The sequence below is a fragment of the Oryza brachyantha genome, chromosome 10 (assembly GCF_000231095.2).
Source record: "Oryza brachyantha chromosome 10, ObraRS2, whole genome shotgun sequence".
Lineage (NCBI taxonomy): Eukaryota > Viridiplantae > Streptophyta > Magnoliopsida > Poales > Poaceae > Oryza > Oryza brachyantha.
Window position 1 is genome coordinate 10,385,674 of NC_023172.2, and position 18,706 is coordinate 10,404,379.

General features: G+C 45.6%; 5 protein-coding genes across 6 annotated transcripts; 3 read left to right on the plus strand and 2 right to left on the minus strand.

The window, feature by feature from the left end:
- Positions 1-299: 299 nt before the first annotated feature.
- Positions 300-1,416, plus strand: LOC102723084 (SKP1-like protein 5). The gene is made up of 3 exons (XM_006661728.2): positions 300-390; positions 438-832; positions 939-1,416. The coding sequence occupies exons 1-3, from the start codon at positions 300-302 to the stop codon at positions 1,113-1,115; spliced, it is 663 nt and encodes a 220-aa protein (XP_006661791.1). The 3' UTR covers positions 1,116-1,416.
- A 1,350-nt stretch (positions 1,417-2,766) lies between these two features.
- On the minus strand, positions 2,767-4,672 carry LOC102699535. The gene is made up of 3 exons (XM_040528483.1): positions 4,382-4,672; positions 3,805-4,269; positions 2,767-3,727 (listed from the first exon to the last, which is right to left on the minus strand). Exons 1-3 carry the CDS (start codon positions 4,655-4,657, stop codon positions 2,876-2,878), a joined length of 1,593 nt encoding a protein of 530 aa, XP_040384417.1. The 5' UTR covers positions 4,658-4,672; the 3' UTR covers positions 2,767-2,875.
- A 2,706-nt stretch (positions 4,673-7,378) lies between these two features.
- On the plus strand, positions 7,379-10,694 carry LOC102699812 (F-box protein At4g35930). Of its 2 annotated transcripts, none has more exons than XM_006661729.2 (5): positions 7,379-7,633; positions 9,090-9,524; positions 9,606-9,680; positions 9,931-10,040; positions 10,139-10,694. In XM_006661729.2, exons 2-5 carry the CDS (start codon positions 9,186-9,188, stop codon positions 10,401-10,403), a joined length of 789 nt encoding a protein of 262 aa, XP_006661792.1. In that variant the 5' UTR covers positions 7,379-7,633; positions 9,090-9,185; the 3' UTR covers positions 10,404-10,694. The 2 variants fall into 2 exon arrangements, with proteins under 2 accessions (XP_006661792.1, XP_015697243.1); XM_015841757.1 differs by having other exon boundaries at positions 10,142-10,694.
- Positions 10,695-11,582: 888 nt separating this feature from the next.
- LOC102700089 (GDSL esterase/lipase EXL3-like) lies at positions 11,583-13,225 on the minus strand. The gene is made up of 5 exons (XM_006661730.2): positions 12,916-13,225; positions 12,666-12,796; positions 12,354-12,584; positions 11,983-12,250; positions 11,583-11,886 (listed from the first exon to the last, which is right to left on the minus strand). Exons 1-5 carry the CDS (start codon positions 13,178-13,180, stop codon positions 11,702-11,704), a joined length of 1,080 nt encoding a protein of 359 aa, XP_006661793.1. The 5' UTR covers positions 13,181-13,225; the 3' UTR covers positions 11,583-11,701.
- Positions 13,226-16,898: 3,673 nt separating this feature from the next.
- Positions 16,899-18,547, plus strand: LOC102700371 (UPF0434 protein BRADO0313). Its single transcript, XM_015841618.1, has 3 exons — positions 16,899-17,045; positions 17,149-17,203; positions 18,335-18,547. The coding sequence occupies exons 1-3, from the start codon at positions 16,945-16,947 to the stop codon at positions 18,440-18,442; spliced, it is 264 nt and encodes an 87-aa protein (XP_015697104.1). The 5' UTR covers positions 16,899-16,944; the 3' UTR covers positions 18,443-18,547.
- Positions 18,548-18,706: the final 159 nt, after the last annotated feature.

Genomic DNA, 18,706 nt, shown 5'->3' on the forward strand with positions numbered 1-18,706 from the left:
TATTTTTACAAGATTTAGTAATAAAATTATTAAAAAGGTTTAAAAATTTAAAAAAAATCGTCTCTAGCGCCACCACCTCCTTCGCCTTCCCCATCACAGCCATCTCCTTGTACTATTTGCTCCACAGACCCAATAGCAATTTCCCTCGGCCTACTCCTGCTACGCCGGGGGCCTGGTCGGATATCGAGTACCTGGTTCAACCCCAGCCCGGTCGGTTCCGTTCCCCTTCCAAAAAAACGCGACGAAACCAAACCCCGCCCAAACCCACCACGAGGGAAGAAGAAGCTCCCATCAATCCCATGGCCTCCTTCGCAACCGCCGCCGAGGACCGCAAGGGCAAGCGCCCCATGGCGCCGGAGGAGGAGGAGGAGGAGGCGGCGGCGGCGTTCCGTGCCACGCCCCTCGCCACGCCTGGGAGGAAGGGAAGGAGAAGGGAGAGGCCGTGGAGGAGGAGGAGGTGCAGAAGCTGCTGCTGGTGTCGGACGACGGCGTGGAGTTCCGCGTCCCGGCGGCCTCGGCGCGGCTGTCGAAGATTCTCAGCGGCATGATCGAGGAAGGCTGCGCCGACGGCCGCATCCCCGTCTCGGGCGTCCACTCCGACGTGCTCGCGATGCTCGTCGAGTACTGCGACAAGCACGCGCCGCACTACGACCCCAACGCCTCCGCGCGCCACCGGTACCCCTTCCCTCCCTTCCCCGTCGACCTGTCCCCCTCCGCCTCCTCCATCAGCCCCGTCACCTTCATCAACCCCAACGCCGACCCCCACGGCCTCAACGCGTTCGACAAGAAGTTCCTCGACGTCGACAACTCCACCCTCTTCGAGATCATCATGGTAAGCCACCACCCAACCTAGTCTGCCCCGGTTGGATTGTTTGGTCTGTGAATCTTAACACCAATCGTACAATCTGGCAATGATTTGCCGTTTGCGTCGAGTGCAGGCTGCGGACTTCCTGGTTATCGAGGACCTGCTGGATGACGCATGCAACGCGGTGGCGGACAAGATGAGGAGGAAGACGGCGGAGGAGATCCGCGACGTCTTCGACATCGAGAACGACTACACCCCGGAGCAGGAGGCGGAGGTCAGGAGGGAGAACGCCTGGGCCTTCGAGGACTGAAGGGACAAGGCTTGGTTCTGATTAGAAGATATGCTGCCCTCGACAGATGAGTTCTGAAGACTGAAAAAACTTCCATAGTGATAATGCTAGTGTAAAATGAGGCATTGAGCGGTGAAAAATTTTGCTGTGAGTTGTGGTGGATGTTTTGTTTGAGGTGGTTGATATCAGCACAAAACCACAAACTGGTGTGCTGCATCACTGCACATTGTGTTCAGTTAGATAGAGTGATCAGTCTGCTTATTTCTTATCTTGCAAGTAAATCAGTCTGCTTATGTCTTAGCTTGTTTGTGCTTGGATGCTTCCCTAGCTGTCAGATGGTCCTTGATTTTCTATCTCTTGGGAATTGTGAATCTCTTACGCACAATTGCTTCACTAGGGATGATACACTGTATAAATGGGTTCGTTCCTGTTGCTGTTCTTGATGTGTTGAAATTGTTTCCTCCTTGATAGGCTGGAAATTGATGAAAGGTCAATACGGAGGATTATGGGAGAAATTAAGTAACCATCCTGAAGTTTTAGTGTGAAGATGAGTACATATGTATTTAGATTGATTCATATCATCATTTGGGTACTAAACATAATTGTTTGCGGATGGTACATTTGCGATCAAGTGTTTTTTGGCCCTTTAGTAGTTCATATCTGAGAAATTTTGGCGTCATAGTATCTTGCTATATCTGAGAAATTTTGGCTTCATAATATCTTGCTTAGTCTGACAATGTTTCTATCTGAATGCTCTATGCCTTCTGCATTCTGCTCTTTGCTGTGAATTGTGCATTTTGTGATGTTTAGTTTGTTTGATCAGTGTGTTTGGTGTCCTGGACACAGATTGATGATTAGGTGAATATGAGTATATGACCTGGTCAAAAATTGGTTGAAGATGAGTACATGCATTTAGATTTGGTTCACATCGGTACTAATTCACGTGAACTGCACATTTGTGATCAAGTTAGTTTCTGGCCTTTTAGCAGTTCATATCTGAGAAATTTTGGCTTCCTGGCATCTTGCTAAATCTTGACATTGCTGCTTCTGTTTGCATGCTTGATGCCTTGCTGCGAATTGTGAATTTTCTAATGTGTAGTTTCCTTGATCAGTGTGTTTGGTGGCCTGGATGCAATTGATGTTTGTTTAGTGGCCAATCTTACATCGCCCTGTCCTGCCATATCATCTTGTGGGCATGTGTACATGTTCTGCATATAAATTATGCAATATGAGCTATTGCAAACATGCAAATTGTTGTATACAGAGTTCCAGGTGGTTCATACCTTGAAATTGTGAGTACTACCTTGACAAGGGATAATTTTGAAAATATATTTTCATTGACCCATTTTGGCAGGCGTAACTTAGACGTTGATGAATGAATAATGATCAGTGAGAAACCTGAATTCAACCTGACTCGAGCACTCTGCACTACTCACCGACCCAAGATCGAGAGGCAATACTTGGACAGCAACTTTCTCCTCAGTCAATAACAAAATTCAGGATTATCAAGGAATTGCAACTTTAGTTCAAATTTCTGAGAGCTACAGATTACAAAAACTTGATACCTTTGGACCAAAAAGTCTCAAATTCGAGTTCACTTTTGCTATGTAAAGCAACCAAAGACAAGGATTTGATTGGTAGTAAATCCCTCAAAAAAAAAAACTCGCTCAGGTGAAAATTTTTGAAGGGTATTTGTCACGTAGAGTATGCTCATTATCTGTAACAGTATCAGAGCTGCCAAGAAGAACAGAACACGTTTGGTTGCAGCAGCAAGAAGCTGCTCACATGAGCCACGACGAGCGCAGCACGAGCGCCGGCGTCTTGTGGTTGTCGTCGTCGACGGCGATGATGAGGCCCGGCTGCAGCCTGCCGCCCCTGCCGAGGTCGAAGCTGAGGAACCCTTCGAAGTGCGGGCGGTGCTTGCCCTTCTCCGCCGTGCCGCCGAGCCGGAACCCCCACCCGAGCTCGCGCTCCGGGCAGTCGGACACGCAGGCGCCCCACCGCACCGGCCTGCTAGAGCCGCGCCGCCTCGTCGCCGGAGCCGCCGCTGTCTCCACCTCGACCCAGCCTTCTACTCTCAGGGCCTCGTACATGTCACAGTCAACCATGACGGCCACCGTGTGCGACGGCGCCGCCGCGGCGCCGGCGGCGGCAACAGAGCCCTGCACATCCACCGTCGTCTTTACCCCCGCCATGGGGGTGGGAGGAGGAGGAGGCGCCGGGCCCTGCACCATCATGCTCGAGCTCGGTGACCCCGGCGGCGGTGAGGAAGCAGGCGGCGTCGGCGTGGACGGGCGAGGAGGGATGGGTTTCCGCGTCTTCAGGCTGCCCAGCGGCACGGCGAGTGCGCCGAGGTCGCTGAACCGGGACGACGGCGGGCGGACCTGCCACAGCCCCGACAAGCTGAGCTTGACGTCGTCGGCCGTGTCGTAGCTCACCTTTCCAAACGTGGTCAGCCGGTTGGGTAACCCGTGATCGCCATTGCCGCCGCCTCCATGTTCGCCGGGAGAACCAAAGATCAGATGCGCTATGGAGGCCCTGAATCTTGATCTCTTTACGCTCAAGCCGGCGCCGCAGTCGTGACGCTCCGAAAACGACGGTGGCCCGCCGGACAAGGCCCTGCTTTGGATACTCTGCAGCGAACGGATTCATCAGGCAAAGATATCGCCACCACGACGGCGAAACCTCCGGTGAGCACGACGACAGTTACCTGGATCAGGCTCGAACCATGCAAGAAGTTGTTGCACTGGGCGCCGAAGGGGACGAGCGTCATCGACAGCAAGTCGCCGACGTGGGCGCAGTACTGCAGCCTGGTCAGCTCCAGGGGCCTCCCGCCGGCCGCCGCCGCCGCACCGAGCCCGGTGGCGAGCTCCGCGGCGACGGTGTCCTTGCCTCCACGGGTGCTCGACTCGAAGACGAACCTGGAGCTGAGCCCCGTCGTGCTCCTGGCCTTGGCGAGCCTGCCCCTCGCCTCCTCGAGCTCGTCGCCATCGACGAGGAGCAGCGCCCCGGCCGCGTCTAGCGCGACCTTCACCCGCACGGGGAGCTCCGGGAGGTGCAGCGCCTTGGCGCCGCTCGTGTACAGCGAGACGATGCGCTCGATCTGCTCGTGCCCGTCCATGAGCTTGATCATGTCGGACAGCTTTTCGCGCTGCAGCCGCTTCATGATTTCAGCCTGCAACGCACGCACGCACGCACGCGGCCGCCGCCGCCATCGCAAGGCGTGTCAGCGAAGGCCGGTGATCACCATGTTTGGTCAGCGACCGAGCTCATGAGGCGTAGCGTACCGGGCGGTTGTGGTGGTGGGGGTGCTGCTGCTGCAGCGGCCGAGGCGCGGACGGCGGCGGAGGCCGCCGAGCCGGGTGGCGGGAGTTGCCGCGGAACGCGAAGCGGATGAGCGCCTCGCCGGACCTGAGCAGGCTGCGGAAGTTGTCGGCGACGGTGGGGCTCGGCTTGGGCCTGGCCTCCGGCGGCGGCGGCAAAGACACGGGCTCTGGCGGCGCCGGCAGCAGCAGAGGCGCCGGCTCAGGCGCAGGGTTGGAGGAGGAGGAGGAGGCCGCCATGGCGAGAGGTGGGCCAGCTGACGCCGCTGCTCGGATTCGGAGACGACAAGTGGCGCGCGTCAGGTCAGGCGTGGGTTTCTTCAATACGAAGAGGATTTGAGACGAGCTTCGCTAGCCGATTCGATTCCCGCCTTTTTCTTTCCTTCACGGTCGCCTTATTCTTGTGTGCCTTTCCCTTTTGGGGGCTTTTGCTCTCTCTTTTTTTTCTTCTTTTTTTTTTTTTGCTTTAGTGCCTTTTTATTTTCGATGTTTCGATGCATTCTGCCTTGTCTAATGTCCATTTCTAGTCTCGACTTGCTGTTTACGCCATATATGTCTTGACTTTATTATTTTGTTGGGACAGAGGCGTAATGGCATATGGATTTCGATTGAATTTGTCCGATAATAACGAAGCAATTACTATGATTTATAGGTTCTATGGCAGAAGGCATGGGTGCATGATAGGGAGTTGTCTTGACTCTCGAGAAAGAAAACAATGGTTTCATTAGTCATAACAATGGGGTTATAAGTTGTACCATGGGAGCTATGAACATTGACAAACCTATCTTTTTACTTGTACATATTATTATAAGTTAAAATTTTAATTTTTAATTTAGAGTTGATTTTAAACAAACCTGAAATTATGAGATTGTAAAATAAACCAATCACCCAAGCTAGCCACATCAAGCTCAACAAGCTTGATATAATAAAGCCACCTTCATATGGTATATCCATATTCAGTCATATCAAGTTGAGGAAGAAGTGGGGGAAGCATCAAGAGGGGGTTGGGGAGGAGAGGGGAGGGGAGGGGACACCGTCCGGAAGGAATGATATACTTGGATCCAGCTAAGCTCCACTATCTTCCATTTGTGGCTTTGGCACCGGCTCCTCCCGTCGTCGCTGCACATGGTGGTAACACCAGGCTAGGCTGACCGAGGTGGGACTTGTGCAGGCGTGCCCACTGATGTTCTACACAAGCAACAAGGTGTTCCTCCTGCCGTTGCGCCACAAGGACAACATCCTCCCCATCTCCCCCATCTCTCTCTCTTCCATCCAACGTACTCCTGATGTGGGGGAGGAGGCAACACAACTGAGCTAAGATGGGGGCGAGGCCGCGACGCAACTGAGCTAAGGGGGCGATCGAGAGAGTACAAATCTAGCGAAGAGAAGAACATTCGAGAATAGTGAGTGTTGGTTGTGGCTGAGCTGAGTTCAAACAGAGAGAAGAACATTCAGATTAGTAAGTGCTGGCTATGACTGAGCTGAGTTCAGACTTTTGATAGTTGGTGAGAGAAGAATGGAGAGGGGCGGAGAGGATTGGTGCTTGAACATGTGATACAAATGATAATCATAATTTTAAGCATCTATTCAACTCTCTAGCATTAAACCATTAGGTTCTAAAGTAGGCTCATAAGTATATTGCTTAGCTTAATCCTGTTTTAAGTACCTCACTAAGCTCTAAGCGTTGGAGGTGTTGTGTGGTGCTTTCTGCGTAGGAATTAGAGGTGAGAAGCTTTACCCCATCTCAACCGCACACAACACAAAAATAGCAGACAGCTGTCCACCAGTCAAAATTTATTTATTTTTTAAATATTTTTAATAAATAATTTTATTACTAAACCTTCGGAAAAAATATTTTCACTATATAAACCTTTTGGCGCGAAACGGCTTGCCACACCATTGTCGGTGACGTGGCTACACTGTCTTGTCACGGCACTGACAATGGTGTGGCAAGACTGCTACGCTGTACCACAGGCTGTCTGACAACGTTATATTGTTACGCCACCAATACTAGCGTGGCTAAAATGTTCAGTTTTGAAAAAAAATTGCATGATAGTTGACTAATAAAATTACTTTAAAAAAAGTTTATTAAATAAAAAAATTTCCCGCCCGTCGCACACTCCACCCTCGTGAGTCCCCACGGCGCACGGGAGGGGGAGGAACGATTCTTCCATCCATCCACCCCAAAAACTCCGCACGCAGCCTGCAAAAAGATCGCAACCTCTCGCGCACCGACAAGATCGAAACGCGCACCGACGAAACGAAAAAAAAAAAGGAAAACGGGAAACCAACCGCGCACCGAGTCCGCCTCCGCGGTTCCCGCCTCGCCGCAACGCCCCCAACATCTCGCGCGCGGCGGCATACGAGAGAGTGTGCCCGATCGAGACCGTGACCACCAGTCCACCACTACGGCACCAACGCGATCACCAAACCCACCTGAAAAAGGCGGCCCGCACGGCGCGAGCGACCACGAGAAAAGCGGCCGGGGGTGGGGCCCAGCTGTCATCGAGATCCATCCAGCTTCCTAGGCCACCCCACCCGGCCACCCCGCCCGCCCGCCCGCGCCGTCGGGGCGCTTCCCTTCCTTCCTTCCCCGCACGTACGCCCGCAGGTGGGGCCCCACCCACGCGCTCCCCCGCCTCGGGAGCCGGGATCTCCAGTTCTCCACTTCCCTTCTCTTCGCCGTAGCTGCAGGATGCCACGTACGCCCTCTCGCTGAACGGTGGGCCCAGCAATGGACCCACCACCTCCTTTCTGTGGGGCCCACCACGCCCGCGCGCCGGAGTGCCCGAGGCAAGCGGGCGAGAAGGATTGCCGCCAAAACCCCGCCAAAATTTTTCGGTTTCCCTCCTATTTCCCCCCCGCTCTCTGTCTCTCTCCTCCCGGTACAAAACCATTTCCCCGATTCCCCCCCCCCCCCCCTCTCTCTCCTCTCCCACTATCTCCTCAACCAGCCGCAGCCAGCCATTCCATTCCATCTGCGCGAGAGAGGAGGGGAGGAGTTTGGTGGCGTCGTGGGTGTTCGGTTGCCGCGCCGCCGCGGCGTTGACGGGGGCGGTTGCCGCCCGGGAGGAGGTTGGCGGGCGGCTGCGTGCGCGCGTCTTCTTTTTTCGCAGCGAGGAGGAGCTGGGGGCGCTCTGGGGATTGGATCGAGTCGAGCAGAGCTGAGCATTAGGATGGGAGCTGCTGCCTCCCGAGCTGCGCCGCGCGTCTCCGGTAAGCTCCGCCTCAGCTTCAAAGAGATGCTTCTACTACACTTTTTTTTTTCATCGGTCGATTTCTCCTGCTCGCTATCGGTTGTTTGTTGGGTTGCTCTCCGCGGCTGGGAGAAGAGCTTGTTTTTGTTTTGGGGATGGATTGACCCGGTGACGTGCGATTTAGGAGCGTTCATCTGGAGTTCTTGGTAGTGCAGGCGATTTTCTCGATGCGCGGATGCATATGCGTGTTCTTCATAAATCTGTGGCGCTTACTGTAGAATGGGGATAGATTTACTGTTCTTACGGGCAAGCGGCAATTTTGCACAGTAGTTAGCAAATATTGTTGGACCATTCTTTGTTGCGTTACATTTCTGCAGATTGGGAGTAATGTTCTTCTTGTGTACAATTCCTACTCTGTAATAATCAATCCGTTAGAGCTGCTTTATATGCTGTTAATTACTTAATCTGTTATGTTTCTTCATGTCATAACTCAGTGGTTTATTGTTCAATAATAAATTGGAACCTTTCTAAGGATTATTTAGGGATCCGTGCATTTATGATGATTGTGATCTTGAGGATGCGCTTTGAATTGTTTCCCAATGGTGTTGATTAAATACAGCGTTCTATTACTACATCCCTGATCCTTAGTTCTATTGAATTGTTTGCTCCTAGAACTTGGTTTCCTTCAATGTTTATGTCCGTACTGTGCCATTTTCTTTTATTTCTCCTTAATCTACAAGATAAATTCCTCAAGCATGGCCAATTCAGAACAGCCAAATAAAATGTTCGATTTTCTTTCAAGATGTCCCAATAAGTCTGAACTCTGAAGTTTAAATGACATGCATGTACTGTTCAGAACCGAATTTGCTGCACTGATGTTTTGTGCTGGTTCATTTACGTACCGTGCATTTAACAATTCATTTAGGTACAGTCCATGCAAAACCTGATACCTTAAGCTACCCGCAAATGCGATCAGATGTCGTGCAATGTATATGAATATGAATCATCAGCATGAGTTTAGCTGTGCCTGCTAATTTTGGCAATTCTCTTCAAGATCTTCAAATGCAGCTTTTGTCTGGTGTGCCACCAATCACTATTTTAGAAACATTTGGAGTGCTTGCAATATGAAAAAGGGTTGCTTTTATCGTTAAAAATGATGGATATAATGGTGTCCTCAAGCATGAATATGAATCATCAGCATTTGTCTTCTGTTTTGGCGTTTTCCTGTTTAGCCAGTTCTCAGGTGATATTTCTCTGAAACTGACTGATTGTGTAAAAAAGCAAAGATCTTCCTTTTCCCTCTCTATTTAGCTAACAAAACTGTCCTAGGTCCTGAACAGATCTCGCTTCTGTGGTTACAATAGGTCATTTTTTCGCTATTCCTTTTTTCTTCCTCTTACAAAGAATGAATCTTGCTATATCATTTCTGAGACAAGTTATCCTTGTTAAGTGTTTTCTCTAACTGACTGATTCAGGTAGATGAAACTGGAAAAGAACCAAAGCTTCACAACATCTATTGTGCAATTCGATAAGTATCAAAGCTTGCTATTTTCTCGTGGATAGTGATCATCATGGGTACTGGATCAGTTACTGTGAAACAAAAGAAGCGAGTAAAGCATACCAAGAACAAGTACTTGAAACCTGGTGCCCTTGCCCAGATTCGTTATAGTAGGAGCACAAGCAGGGATATAGGAAAGAAAAGGATTCTGTTGAATGTTGACAAGGATGAGCTACCACAGGAGGAGGTTGCATTCGAAAACACTGAAACTATGATGTCACCTACAAGGCTCAATTTGGAGCCATTTAGTGGCACTAAGGGGCAGATAATGCCAATAACTCCAAAAACTCCTCAGTCAGATGAAGTATGTGATGGCCATTCAAGACTTGAATCACTTCCACTTGAATTGCTGGTATGGAAATGAAACTGACTTTTTTGAAACTTTATTGTGCATTATCTGTACTGTATCTGATGGCAATTGTTTATTATGTAGATCAAGATCATTTGTTGCTTGCACCATGATCAGCTGAATATTGTTTTCCACGTTTCAAAAAGGATTCGGAAGGCAGTAAGTATCATAATCTTTTGAAAATCCATCCCTTTTTGTCTAGCCAACATGGTCTCGCCGAACACCTCTAGGTTTTTATAATTAATTAGCGACATCACTTCTTTTTTCTGTATATTGGCGAAAGGATGCTTCATTTTGTATGCTCAGCATTTTACTTGTTGAGTTTGCTTTGCATTTATGTGCTTAGAAATCTTTTATTTCATATACTATTTTCCCCATCCCAAGCTCACTTTTCCAGGATGTCAACCAGGTTGAATTGGCAAGGCAGTACCATTTTAACTACACTACTCCAGACCGAAGCAGACAGGAACTGCTCCAGCACAGTACTCCTCTTCCAACAGAACATTGGCCTTTCATGAGGTTTAGTTTTAGCCACATCACATTTTTTTGCTGTCCTGATAACGCTGATTTGCATGTTTCAATCTAATCTGTTCTAAGTTCTAACACCTGCCTATCAGCAGGATAGATGGCAAGGATGTGAGGATTTCCACTCCAAGAACCCCAAGGGCTCCAAAACATGCTCCTCGGCTTGCACGCCTTGAACTGCTTGATTTCAAGCCAATCACAGCTGTTCTTTTCCCAGACACATTTTCTTCAAAACGTCTGCGCCGTTCAATGCCACCAGGATTGCCAAGGCCTGTGTCCAAAGCTGCATCCTCGACTAGAGTTTTACTGTATGAGGAGGAGCTTTGCGAAGCGGTGGCACAGAATAAGCTTCTTTGAAGCTGCAGTGACTGTTGGGCACAACCAGCAATATGTTATTGCTTCCATCTCATAATGTACATGATTATCTATGTCAATTCCCTAGGTATGAGTTTTGTTTGGTTAGGCAGTTTTAGGCTAGTCTTTTTTTGAAGAACGTTTTAGACTAGTCATTAGCATGTTACATACTCCTATGCTCAGAAGTCAGAAGCATCTAGTTTGGTTTATTCCCTGCTTTGTATATATTAAATGTACTGGTAACTATTTATAGCTAATAATTTTGTTAGAGAAATGCTGTTTCCCAATGTTCTATTTATCAGGAATTCAGGAGGACAAAGATGTTCTTTGGTATAGGTGATGTCTTAAGGAGCTTAATTTTGTTCTGTGAAAACAGATTGCGAAGTTATATGATGATGCTTGATAGGTTGAATGATAGTTCTTTACACGGAAGTGTTTTTCTTCACATGTTTGGCATGAAAATTCCTGTCAGTTTCGAAGTCTATGGTTCAGCATTACAGCAAGACACTTAGGCCCTGTTTATTTCTAAAAACTTTTTCTCAAACATCTGAATGAAGCATTAAATGTATATAAACATTAAAACTAATTACATAGTTATGAGAAAATCGTGACACAGAATATTTTAAGACTAATTACGATGTGATTAGTTATAAGTGATATAGTAACCAATATGTGCTAATGATGAATTAATTAAACTTAACAGATTCGTCTTGCGGTTTCCAAGTAGAATCTAAAATTTGTTTTGTAATTATAATACGTTTAATACTTTAAATGTGTGTCTAAATATTTGATGTAATATTTTTTTAAAAAAATTTGCAAACTAAACAAGGTAGTACATATTTCAGCACAAGCATTTGAAATGCTGTATCTGCTGCTGCTGCTGCTGCACTGATGAATGCTGATACAAAATCATGGCCTTGTTTAGTTTTTAAATTTTTTTTTCAAAAACATCACATTGAATCTTTGGACATCTAAATAAAGCATTAAACATATATAAACATTAAAACTAATTATACAGTTATGAGAAAAATCATGAGACAAATCTTTTGAGCTTAATTAGGATGTGATTAGCCATAAGTGCTACGGTAACCAACATGTGCTAATGACGGATTAATTAGACTCAAAAGATTCGTCTAGCGGTTTCCAGGCGGAATCTGAAATTTGTTTTATAATTAGACTATATTTAATACTTCAATGTGTTTAAAAACTTGATGTGATGTTTTTGCAAAAAAAAAATTGCAAACTAAACAACCCCGTTTCCTCTCTTGTTTGCTGAAAAATTCTGCCATATCACAAGTTGTTCAGAATCCGTATTTGTTTATGACCTGCGAGAGCAGGATGTTGTAGCCTCTCTCCGTGAGATGGTAGGTGTCCCAGAAGAGGAACTTGTCGACGTCCCTGCAGGCATGCGCCGTGTACCTGTTGCACGTCAGCGTCACCTCGAACACCCCCGTGCCGCAGCAACCCCTGTTCGTCACCTCGAATCCTAAAACCACCCAAACCAGAGTTTATTTGAACGAAATTTGGTCGTTTTTGAACAAAAAAATGAACTTTTTTGGGTTTGGAATTGGATCATGCGTACCGTAGGCGGCGGGGCGCTGGATCATGTCGAGCAGCGGCGTGTAGAGGTCGATGTACTTGAGCACGGTGCCCGGTGGCGGCGCCGCCGCCGTGCCGTTGAGCCGCTTGATCTCCTGCTCGAGGCGGGCGTTGTACACGACGGCGGCCTGGTTGTACAGCGAGACGCAGTCCCTGTCGAGCCCGCCGGCGTTGGTCCGCTGCGACGGCACGCACCCGATCGGCGGCGCGCCGGCGATGTGCACCCGCCGCGCTCCCATCCCTAGCAGCTTCTGCGCGGGGCACAACGCAACCCGGCCACCGGCGATGGCGACGACGGCGGCGATGGTAAGCGACGTGCTGGGCGATTGCTTTGGTCGGTTGATTTGGGGTTACCTGGATGAAGTCGGAGGCGCACTGAACGACGAAGTCGATGTAGGAGTCGAGGTCGTAGTCTCGCCGGAACGGCGTGGTGAAGTAGGTGTTGGCGAGGTCGTCGGTGCCGGTGACCACCAAGTACAGGCTCTCCGACACGATCTCGGCGGCGCGCCGCGCGCCGGCGATGCGCCGGAGCTTCTCCTTGTACTCCTTGAACAGGTCCAGCTGGTTGTCCATGGTGAGAACCGACTGAAACAAGAAAGCTCTCAGTGTTCAGAGAGTGGCCTCGTGTCGTGGTGGTTCTTGGCAATGTCGCCGGTGAGTGCTCACCACGAGCTCGGCGGTGAGGGGGTCGAAGCCGCAGCCGCCGGAGGCGAAGGTGACGCCTGTGAGGAGGTCGAAGTCGCTGAGCTCCGCGCCGAGGTACGCCGGCACGTACTGCTTGATGCCCATCTGCGTCGCTGAATGCACCAAACGACGTCAGGTTTGCATGTTCCTAGTGTTGCTCTGGTCGCTGGCCGACGCCATGGACGAGCAGGAGAAGAGCAAAGCAGCTGCCCCATGCCATGCCATGCCATACCGAGGATGTCGCCGGGGACCTTGCCGTTGCTGAACCGGCCGGTGGCGTTGTGGCCGGGGAAGTCCTCGCCGTACGGCGCGAAGTTGCACCGGACGAGCGTCGTGATGGCGTTGTTGTTGCCGGCGTCCACGATGGAGTCCCCGAACACGAACAGCGCCGGCGCCCGCGTCTGGTTCGCCGCCGTGGCCACCGGAGCAGCGGAGCAACACCGGTGCAGAATCGCCATCACCATTACGACCACCAAAGAACGTTTGCAGCTATCCATGTCGACCTTCTCTGCAATCCGCACAAAATTTCAGCAAACAGTGGTAGTTCGTCTGGCAGCTAGTGTTTGGGGTACAAATAATCGAGAAAAAAACAAGCAGATCGCATCAAGGTTGGAGAGAAACTTCGATCAAAATTGATCATGACTTGTGGATTTACCTCTCCTTTTCTTGCAAGACTGGTCTTGCAAGACTGAGAATTTTCTGAATAGTGGTTTCTTGCAAGGTGGATCAGTGGTAAAATTTCTTGGAAGAAATTCACAAGTTAGCTTAGAGACCACCATTTTGCTCTCGTATAAAACCAGAACCCCATAATTAAGAGTAATTAAAATTTTGGTACACGTCGGTACTTTCTCAAATACCGTAAAACTAGTATTATGGCCCGCGCAGACTGCGCGATTAACTTTGTTATGTAATTTTTTATATAATATCAAATATAGTTTCACATTATATTGTATATTAAAGTGATAATGTAGAACCTAATCAAATTTTTACATTTGATACTTCAAGCAAATTTAAACAGCGGCTCCTTTTATATTATCTTAATAACATAATAGATCTAAAAATAATAATATAATAAATCAAAATTGGACAAAACTTATGGCATAATATCTCTTCTTTCAGCGGTCTTCTTCAATCACATATCTTTTATATATATTACTTATTTGTGATTATACTTTCAAATAACATAGCGTTCACTTATAAAATAAATTAAATATTTTTAGATATGTAAGAAATTTTTTAGTTTAATCTTGCATGATATTCTCATAGGAATGGGACGCTAAACATGATTATTTTCCCTTTCCTCGTGTGATTCCAAAAGATATAGTTCTTTATCTTTTATTTTCCTTTGATCGCTCGATCAAAAAAATGATTTTCTTTGGACGACAGCAGCGCCGATAAAAAAAAAACTATTTTCTTCAATCCTTGTCCGATTAAAAAATATTATCTTATCTCTTTTATCTTTTTTTCATCGACTTTGATAAAAAAAACCTGATTTTTTTCTTTCCTTGTCCGATCTAAAAAATCATTATCTTTTCTTTTTTTATTCCAAAAAAAATCCAAAAATTCACTTTTTTTTATCTCCCAAACAACTATCTTTTTTTGGTATCTATTATTTTCTTTCGACGGCTCGATAAGAAAAACGTGATTTTTTTACTTTCCTGGCCCGATCCAAAAAATCATTATATTTTCTTTTCTCGATTCAAAAAATTCCTAAAAATCACGTTTTTTCTCCTAAAAAACTCGTTGTCCCATCTAGATTAAAAAAAAATCCAATTTGATCCAGATAAAAAAATCCATATTCTTTTTTATCCAAAAAATCCATGTTCTTTTTATCCAAAAAATCACGTTATTTTTTTATCCAAAAAATCACGTTGTCCGATGTAGGTTCAATCCAAAAAAAGCACGTTATTTTTTTCTCCTAAAAAACTCCTTTTTTTCACGTTGTTTTTTATCCAGAAAATCACGTTATTTTTTAATCCAAAAAATCACGTTGTCCGATCCAGATTCAATCCAAAAAATCATCTTCTTTTTTTTTCTAAAAAACTTTTTTTTTTCTTATTTTCTCTCGATTAATGTGGGAATTTATAGCCCGTGAGAGCGAACGTGGTGACTCTTTTCCTATTATTATATATATATAATAGATTACTCTTAAGAGTATCTTATATTCTTTTACCATCTGTACTATCTTCTGCTTTTTTTGACAGTTTGACCTGCATCAATAAAATCTTATTACGTGTTATCGAAGTCCAACAATTAGTCATTTGAAGATTTTCAAACCAAATATGTCCTATCATCAGGCTGCAAGGAACGCAGTAGGCCTATAACAGGGTGGATGTGCACGTGCTGCCCATCTTCTTACCAACCCAATCCCACTCCATGGTTCCTCCTGGTTTTGATGTATTTCCATAGCAACAATTTTAGGTTTCGCATTTTGTTTCAAACAGTTTAGATTTGACGACAACAGGTAGCACAATTGGGTAAGGTCCATTAAGTCACAACCTATATTATTAGACACGCCGTGTCGGGCTGACCTGGGCACAAAAATGGTTAAGCGGCCATCAAAAACTCCATCCCAAGAGAAAAAAAGGGAAATAAATAAACAATAGAGGAAAATATGAAAAAATCTAGAAAATGAAAGAAAATAGAAAAAATGCAGTGAGAATTGATAACAATGGAGGAAAGAATATAGGAAAATAAAGAAAAATATTGGCAAATATGAAAAAAATTATAAAATTATTAAAAAATACACCGAGCTCATGGACTGGGCCAAGCTAGGCCCACTACATAAATGAACTGCATTGTCCTGGCTCACCGTGCCAGGTGTCGACCCAAGCATGACGTGGCCAGGCAGGTTGTGTAAAGCTTTAGCCTTCTTTTGTTTTAATATTTGCCATAAAATTTTAGATAGAGTCTTAATGGGTCTCTTGTAGCTTTAACGGGGATAGCCCACCTCATGCTTGATCCGTCCTAGCAGTGCTTGTGCCATGAATAGTATATGCGTGCCCATGCTGGCCCAAGATAGCACAACCCATTTGGCTATCTATACAAAGCTGATTTATATAAGTTTTATGCTATTGTATTCTTTATCGTTGAATAACAAGACAATTTTGTGAGAATTATTTGAGAACATAAACAAATAAATTAACTATGGTGAAATTTTAAAAAGATTTTTTTGACAAAATCGTGTATAGTTTTTTTTTACAAAAATCATATCGTATAGGAATTTAAAAAACATACACATTAATCTACTGATCCATTCCTGATAAAAGAAGACACCCGTAGGTTTAGATGGACATTTTCTTGCAACATCTTCCTAAACTTGTACAAGTTATATGTGGTAAGACCTTCTAGCTCTAGTCAGATTTATATATACGCTAATAAATATAGATATATGTACATATATATTTATCTATAGATAAATTTAGGTAAAATTAGAAAGAATTATAATTTGGAAGAGTGGGAGATAGAACCGAGAGTTTTGTGTTATACTAATACTCTAAAACATGAAATTTATTAAAGAAAAGAAACAGTATATGAACCAGTGGATCGCCTCGCCTGATTTTTGTGCGGAGCTAAATAACTGTGTTAGATTTAATATACACCTATAAAAATTTATTTATATATACCACCCATCTGTAGAAGTATATTTTGAGTTCATATACAGCTCTTAATTATTATGTAAGGTTTGTATTTTATATGCAACTCTTATATTCTATTTTCTATATTTTAGGATCTCAATACTACCTTTTAAATTATATTCCATAGATATAATATTTTTATAAAACTATATCGATCAATATATACTGTTGCAATTCACTGATAGTTTCTAACCTACTACCTTCATCCCGAAATAAGATCATTTTTCAGTTTTTTGATACAATGTTTTGACTCTTCGTCTTATTTAAAATTTTTTGCGATTAATATTTTTATTCTTACGAGATGATAAAACATGAATAGTACTTTATGCGTGACTGAATTTTTTTAATTTTTTTTATAAATTTTTCAAATAAGATGAATAGTCAAATGTTGGACATGAAAAAAAAAATGAAAAATAGTGTTATTATGGGATAGAGGTAGCATAGAGCAAGCATGATTGCTGTGTTTGTTTTATTTTTTTCAAGAAAATATGGTACGGAATAGGGATGAGTCGAACGGATGATGATCTGGGCCTAAATGGCCTATGAAGCGGGCCGAGGTGGGCCGGCGTTTCGGCAACCTGCTATGCCAGCGAGTCACGACGCGCTTTGCAGAGCGAACGACGATGAGGCGGACGGCGGCGTTGCTGCTGCGCCACGGCGGCGGCGGCATCCCTCAGGCGCTCGCCGACGTGCTCGTCTGCCCGCTGTCCAAGAAGCCTCTCAGGTTGGCGACGCGAGACTAGTCCAGGATACGATGTGCCTCCTCTCCACCTCTCTCGCCGCCCGCTTGTCTTGCTTACAAGTGCGGTTCTACTTGCTACCTGCAGGTACTGCGAAGCCAGCGGGTCTCTGGTCAGCGACGCCGTCGGCGTGTCCTTCCCGGTGAGTCCCCGCTGCTTCTCCCTCCTCTACCTGCTACGCTAGGCTGAGATGTACTGCCGGCCACCTGTTTGTGGTATTGCCTGAGCGAAATAGATATCAAAGAGATGGGGAACAAAGCCCATTCCCTTTGGTAGCGTAACTCCCAGAGTTAACCGATTGAATTCAGGAGGTTCCTAATGACACACCGTGAAGGCTATTGTAATGGGATACCCTGAACAACCACAATGTTTAGTATTCAGGCTGAATTTATGTGGTGCTTAGTGCTTACTGATACGTGTGAAGGCTATTGTTATAGAATACCCCGTAGAACTGTGTTATCCAGGGTTCAGTCTGGGCATGCCTTGTAGTTAGTGAGGTTTGCTTGATCTGAAGTATAGTAATATAGACGCTGAGCCATGCAGGGTGCCGTAGTAATAACCATGTTCTGGATGCGGTGTGTGTCCTCTTAAAGTTGACTTTAGCAATGGGCAGGATCAGGGTTAGGTGTTTACATGAAAATGTTATGGAGAACTTAGCAGTTGTGTAACCATGTCTCAGTGCCAATGTTAGTGTTCATTTCTATTATGTGCCAATCAAGACATGCATGTGTTCTGGGTGATGAACTAGAAGAGTGTAGGCTTGTTTTAGGGAACCATTAGAGGGGCTCAGGCCCACCTGATTGTATTACTATCTCTAATTTTTTAGCAAAGAGATCAACCGTTGGTTACAGAAGAGAATAAGATTGATGGGCACAATAGGAAACGACATTGATAAGATGTTGCACTCGGTGGCTTTCATGCCAGCCGATAATTCTCTGGGAGGGGACTTGATATGTTGTGTGCATTTTGAGCTATGAATAAGTGAAAGGTGGTTCTTGGAGGAACAATTGAAAACGTGAATCAAGCCAAAAGAAAAAAGACAAAAACTTTAGCATGTGGAATCGTGAGATTTAAGTGTACCGCTTCTTCTAGCAGGAATTCATTGAATCGAGTGTCTGTTTAATGCACAGTTCCCCTGCACTCCAATTACCCACTGAAAATTATCTGCCTTTTAGCACCATTTTTTTTAGTTGCTAACTTGCTACTATAATGGTGATTTCATTCATCTTTGTTTCTTAACCTCGTTTTCTTTTTGTGCTCATGTCTACTCCAGGTAGTCAATGGAATTCCTTGTCTTGTCCCAAAAGATGGTAAGTTGCTGGACCACGACCAGGACAAATTAGAAGATTATGGTGCAAAGGATTCTTCCCCCAGCGAGTGAGAGGTGGTCCAAATATTTGCATTTCTGTTTTAGTAATAGGTGGTAAAAATAAAATTTTGAGATAAACCACAGCCTGCTTGCTCTTTCTAGTTCCTTGTTGCTTCAGTAAAATATTCCCCTGTTGATGGGCACTGACCATACTGTTCATCAGGAGAAAGAAACATCATCGCTGTTGAAAATGATTCAATCATGTTTTTATTATTTAGTTTGACGCTTATTTTAGAACCAAGTCTGTCTCTCTGTTTTATAATTATCTGCATCCTC

Coding starts and splice junctions, on each gene's coding strand:
- LOC102699535 (XM_040528483.1), bottom strand. CDS start 4,657: ATGGCGGCCTCCTCCTCCTCCTCCAACCCTGCGCCTGAGCCGGCGCCT. Junction 4,270..4,381: donor CCCACCACCACAACCGCCCG/GTACGCTACGCC, acceptor CGTGCGTTGCAG/GCTGAAATCATGAAGCGGCT. Junction 3,728..3,804: donor ATGGTTCGAGCCTGATCCAG/GTAACTGTCGTC, acceptor CGTTCGCTGCAG/AGTATCCAAAGCAGGGCCTT.
- LOC102700371 (XM_015841618.1), top strand. CDS start 16,945: ATGAGGCGGACGGCGGCGTTGCTGCTGCGCCACGGCGGCGGCGGCATC. Junction 17,046..17,148: donor CTGTCCAAGAAGCCTCTCAG/GTTGGCGACGCG, acceptor TGCTACCTGCAG/GTACTGCGAAGCCAGCGGGT. Junction 17,204..18,334: donor CCGTCGGCGTGTCCTTCCCG/GTGAGTCCCCGC, acceptor TGTCTACTCCAG/GTAGTCAATGGAATTCCTTG.
- LOC102723084 (XM_006661728.2), top strand. CDS start 300: ATGGCCTCCTTCGCAACCGCCGCCGAGGACCGCAAGGGCAAGCGCCCC. Junction 391..437: donor GGAGGCGGCGGCGGCGTTCC/GTGCCACGCCCC, acceptor AGGAGAAGGGAG/AGGCCGTGGAGGAGGAGGAG. Junction 833..938: donor CCCTCTTCGAGATCATCATG/GTAAGCCACCAC, acceptor CGTCGAGTGCAG/GCTGCGGACTTCCTGGTTAT.
- LOC102700089 (XM_006661730.2), bottom strand. CDS start 13,180: ATGGATAGCTGCAAACGTTCTTTGGTGGTCGTAATGGTGATGGCGATT. Junction 12,251..12,353: donor GCGCCTCCGACTTCATCCAG/GTAACCCCAAAT, acceptor TGCCCCGCGCAG/AAGCTGCTAGGGATGGGAGC. Junction 11,887..11,982: donor CCAGCGCCCCGCCGCCTACG/GTACGCATGATC, acceptor GGGTGGTTTTAG/GATTCGAGGTGACGAACAGG.
- LOC102699812 (XM_006661729.2), top strand. CDS start 9,186: ATGGGTACTGGATCAGTTACTGTGAAACAAAAGAAGCGAGTAAAGCAT. Junction 9,681..9,930: donor CAAAAAGGATTCGGAAGGCA/GTAAGTATCATA, acceptor GATGTCAACCAG/GTTGAATTGGCAAGGCAGTA. Junction 10,041..10,138: donor GAACATTGGCCTTTCATGAG/GTTTAGTTTTAG, acceptor CCTGCCTATCAG/CAGGATAGATGGCAAGGATG.